The following is a 4182-nucleotide window of genomic DNA, read 5'->3' on the forward strand; positions in this document are numbered from 1 at the left end:
TCCCCAGAGATGTGTGATTTCGGACACACAGTTGGAGCAAATCACTTGCAGACTAGCTGAGCAGTTTATTAATCTGAGGTAAGGGGTGTGGGATTCACCACAACTATAAACAACCTCCCAAATGAACAACTTAAAGGCTCTGGCCATAGAACCTTGGTTCCAGCTCAGACATATCAATGTACTTGTGAGTGATAGCGCAGGCAGGAAAGCATGGAGCAAAGCTGTAGGATAAATGCAACCCTGTAATTGGTAACAGTCTCCACATTTATGGACGCAAGGTAGGCCTAATTAATACCAGTACGAGGAAGATCCTCTCCTGAGCTCGCTGACATATTTATTATTGGACGTCGGAGCAGAGCTTTCTGGAGTCCATCAGACCTGTGTCTAAACACACAGCAGCCAGATGGTGGTTTTTTCTATAGCAGCTCCCACCAATGGCTCAACAGCAATTACCAGGGGTTATCAAGGAGCATCAACCATGGAGCTCAGACAGACCGACATGAATTCTCCCTCATTTCCCCACTGTGCTCGCCTCAATCACTTCTCTCTTTCTCCTCATTAAAATTCCTGAATCGTACTAAAGTTAAAACAGGTCTGTATAACAATTAGGGAGGATTGGACTGGAGGTGATGGGAATAGATGTTTGGGAATCGTTTTTAATGTTGTTATCAGCATTAGTAAAAAAAAAAATAAGCTGAAAAATGGCATGTCAGTCTGCTGCCATCCCATCATACCCTGCCACTCCGGGAAGTAACATGAGCCAAATGCAAGCCAGATGTATTTCAGCCATTGGGCCTGATTCCATCAAGCTGCAATATTTCACTAGACCGTATATTAATCTTCTAAAGCGTGTCACAGATTTCTCCACTGATAACATCACAGGGTTTAAATGATGGCTGAGTCATAGCTCTCATCAAACCGTGGTGGGGTTAAGAAAACATTCTGCTGGAAAATGTCAGCACACTGCTCCATTGCAATTAACCGCTTCCACCTTTATTTTCAGAGCTCGCAGAACTTGATTTGTTCCCATTTCTAGATTAAGATCAACCAAAATATGGTAAGAACAGAGTTTTATTTTCAATAAGAAACACTGTAGAAAAAGATCATACAAAAAATAATTTATTTATATTTCTCACATGCAGACCGGTCATTACTTTGCAGTGTTTTGGAAATGCAACCACCAAGTGAGTCAACAATACTGTTGCAGCCTCATCACACAACTGATCTTTTACTCTCTGACAACATGGTGAGATAGCATACCTAATGCTCCCTGCAAGAGGCTAAAACATCCTCACCCAACAGGAGGCCTAAGGTTCTGTGGCAGCTCTGATAAACTGGACAGGATGCTGACTGGGTGACAACTCAGTGAATCATTGATGGTGAACCAAGACCCACACAATTCACCTCCCAGGATAGACAAGACAGGGACACCCACTGTGCCTTCAAAACCACCCGATGCCCATGACCCTTTCCATCTCCTCAGGCAGGGCTCTCGTCTTTGATTTGCCAATCCCCTTCCTTCCATAGGTCCTGATGCAGGGCACAGAGACTGTTGTCTCAGAGGTCAGGGGTCACCAGAGTTTCCTTGCTGCGGCCCCCTGGATTAGTCTTCCTCTGAGGAGAGCTGGGCTCCGTCGTCATGAACCTCCCTGTAGGCGCCCAGCAGGCCCCCTTCCACAACATAGCTCCCTGTGCTGAACCTCAGCCCCTCAGACAGCTTCTGGGCTGCCAGCTTGGCCTGCAACTCCTGAGGGAAACACACAATACAGGAGAGATGCTTACATTGAAAGGGTAATTAACCTGAAAAATGAGCAAGTGCGTAGCAGTAAGCATTAGGCTGCTATGCTATACCATGAATGGAAGTAGCATAGGAGTGTTCATCTTCAGATGAGCAGTGTTTTTGTGGTGATAATGGAATAGGTAGGTCGACGTTGCCTCAACACTTATAACCCATTTCATTCCCTCATGTAATCTGAGGGGTAACTGTTACCTTGAGCAGTGAGCATTTTGGTGTTGTTGGACAGACCTTAAAATGTTGCTCTGTGGTGTGATGTGTCAGACAGACCCAGGGGCCACTCACCTGGTGTTTCCTGGTCTGTTCGCGTAGCAGGTCAGCTGACTGCTCCAGTGTCAGCAGCTGGGCAGGGCTGTAGTGGAGCAGTGGGAGCCTGGCCGCAGTGATGTCATCAATGTGCTTCCTGTCTCGCTCCCTCCTGGCCTCAACGGAGAGCACCGGTGATGGTAATAAGCCTCCATGGGATTGGCTAGGTGACAGAGACCCTGACGGGGAGCCATCTGTGTTGTGGGCAAACCTGCAAACATTACAGGAAGAGTTAATATAAGAGTTAGTAGGTGAGAATACTAGTGCATCTCCATAACTAAAGGCAGCATCACTGAACTATACAGTATTCTCATACTTTCATACAATGTGGACTTACTGATTAGGCTTGTACTTCTGTCTCCTCGTAACCGGGTCCTTCTCAGTCCTCTCCAGGACTTCTATGTAGTGTGGTTTCTTCTGTGGCTGCCTTCCAAGGAAGGGGTTGCCAGTAGCAGGTCTGTTGAATGTGTCTTTAAGGGATCCACTCAAGCCAGTTGAGTGGTCAGACAGAGTGACCCTCTGCAAGGCCTCCGCTAGGTCGCTCTCTTTTGTCCTGTCAGAGTCAAGAGAGACCCCTGCATCATCACCAGCCTGGGCCATCTCCATGGTTTCAGCAGCAGATACTTTGGACACACTGTCTTCTTGCAGCGTGTCAACTGTTTTGCTCTCCTGAACATTAGGTGACAGAGGTGAGACGTCCAATTCTTGGACATTTCCAGGAGCTGTGTCCCCAGCTTGTCTCTTATGTTGGGAAGTTCCTGGTTTATTCTGGCTACCACGTTGTCTTTGTGTCAAAGCCTGCTGGTATTTAGACTGCAGCTCTGTCCTGACAGATGACAGCATATCCTGCTTCCTCTCCTCTTCTTCATTGTGGGCAAGAGCAAGGCATATTCTCTCTGCAAAGTCTGAGATCTTCTTCCCTTTGTCTGGAAGGGTCTGTATGAACCTCCTGTTGATAACAACATATCAAATCAGTCTGTCAACAAGAGATAACGAAAAATTAACTACTGCTGCTTTCAGCTCAACTTTAAGAAAATATAGTTGGCAGTGATAGTAAAACAAAGGAATGTCAGGTTCAGGGTAAAACGCATTTCCCTAGTTCAAGTAACATCAGCTAGCTAGCCTACATTCAGGTGGATAGCAATATACACACAAGCGCCAAAACTGGCACCACTGTCTAGACAACAGCTGGAAGTTTCTAGAAGAATGTAATGTTGTTGTAGAGACTAACCATTTGAGTTAACTTCTGTCAGATGAATGATATGGAGTTACTTACTTGTTAGATAATAATTTATCTTGGCGTGACAGTAATTCACCAAGTTCTTCTTTGCTCTTGGTTTTAAGATCCCCCACTTGCCCCTGGCGTTCTGATGGAGCTGCCCACGATGACGAGGACATTGTTAGCAAGCTAGTAGCTACTACTCTAAAACCAGGCCAAATAAGCTTACCGAATAGCTCAAATTACCCTATAAAAACATTACTTTGTTAGTCCATTAGCGTTACACTTAACGGGATTCTGTTGTTCAATAAAATATACTTTCATATTCAGCTGTCTGTTAGCTAGAACTTGTATTTTGGTAGCTACGTAGCTCGCGCGCTGTCATTGTCACCGGAAGTAGTACGGAAGTACGATGCCGTCAATATTCTTCTTCTTCTGCTTTAAGATTTGGTTGGCGGATCGCATCCAACTTCTAGGTGCATACACCGCCACCTGCTGTACTGGTGTGTGAGGCCATTCACGGCCTAACTACATTAAATTATTGATGAACGTTTTACGTTTAGCTCACAAAATATAATTTAAAAGTATGCATTACGGTGTCGCTAATAGAATAATTGTGGCAAAAACGAATGTAAACATTAATAAATGAATTTCTATAGGTTCCAAAAATATTATTTTAAACGTAGTGCCAAGATGGAGTCATGGTGGCTTCAACACAGTGTCCCCTATTGTCATCTAGTGTATATATATAAACAATTGGATGCTACACATAACCTCCCTGAAAGCTTCACAAAATGAAAAATTTCAGCCACTGGACTGTGACCATTTTCATGACTGATTATAAAAACACCACAATGTCACA

General features: G+C 44.6%; 1 protein-coding gene across 1 annotated transcript; it reads right to left on the reverse strand.

Annotated features, from left to right (window-relative positions):
- Positions 1-1103: 1103 nt before the first annotated feature.
- On the reverse strand, positions 1104-3739 carry LOC145864228 (DNA-directed RNA polymerase II subunit GRINL1A). The gene is made up of 4 exons (XM_082969508.1): positions 3378-3739; positions 2439-3050; positions 2081-2312; positions 1104-1747 (listed from the first exon to the last, which is right to left on the reverse strand). The coding sequence occupies exons 1-4, from the start codon at positions 3497-3499 to the stop codon at positions 1604-1606; spliced, it is 1110 nt and encodes a 369-aa protein (XP_082825634.1). The 5' UTR covers positions 3500-3739; the 3' UTR covers positions 1104-1603.
- Between the last annotated feature and the right edge of the window lie 443 nt (positions 3740-4182).

The sequence above is a fragment of the Salmo salar genome, chromosome 26 (assembly GCF_965601325.2).
Source record: "Salmo salar chromosome 26, fSalSal1, whole genome shotgun sequence".
Classification (NCBI taxonomy): domain Eukaryota; kingdom Metazoa; phylum Chordata; class Actinopteri; order Salmoniformes; family Salmonidae; genus Salmo; species Salmo salar.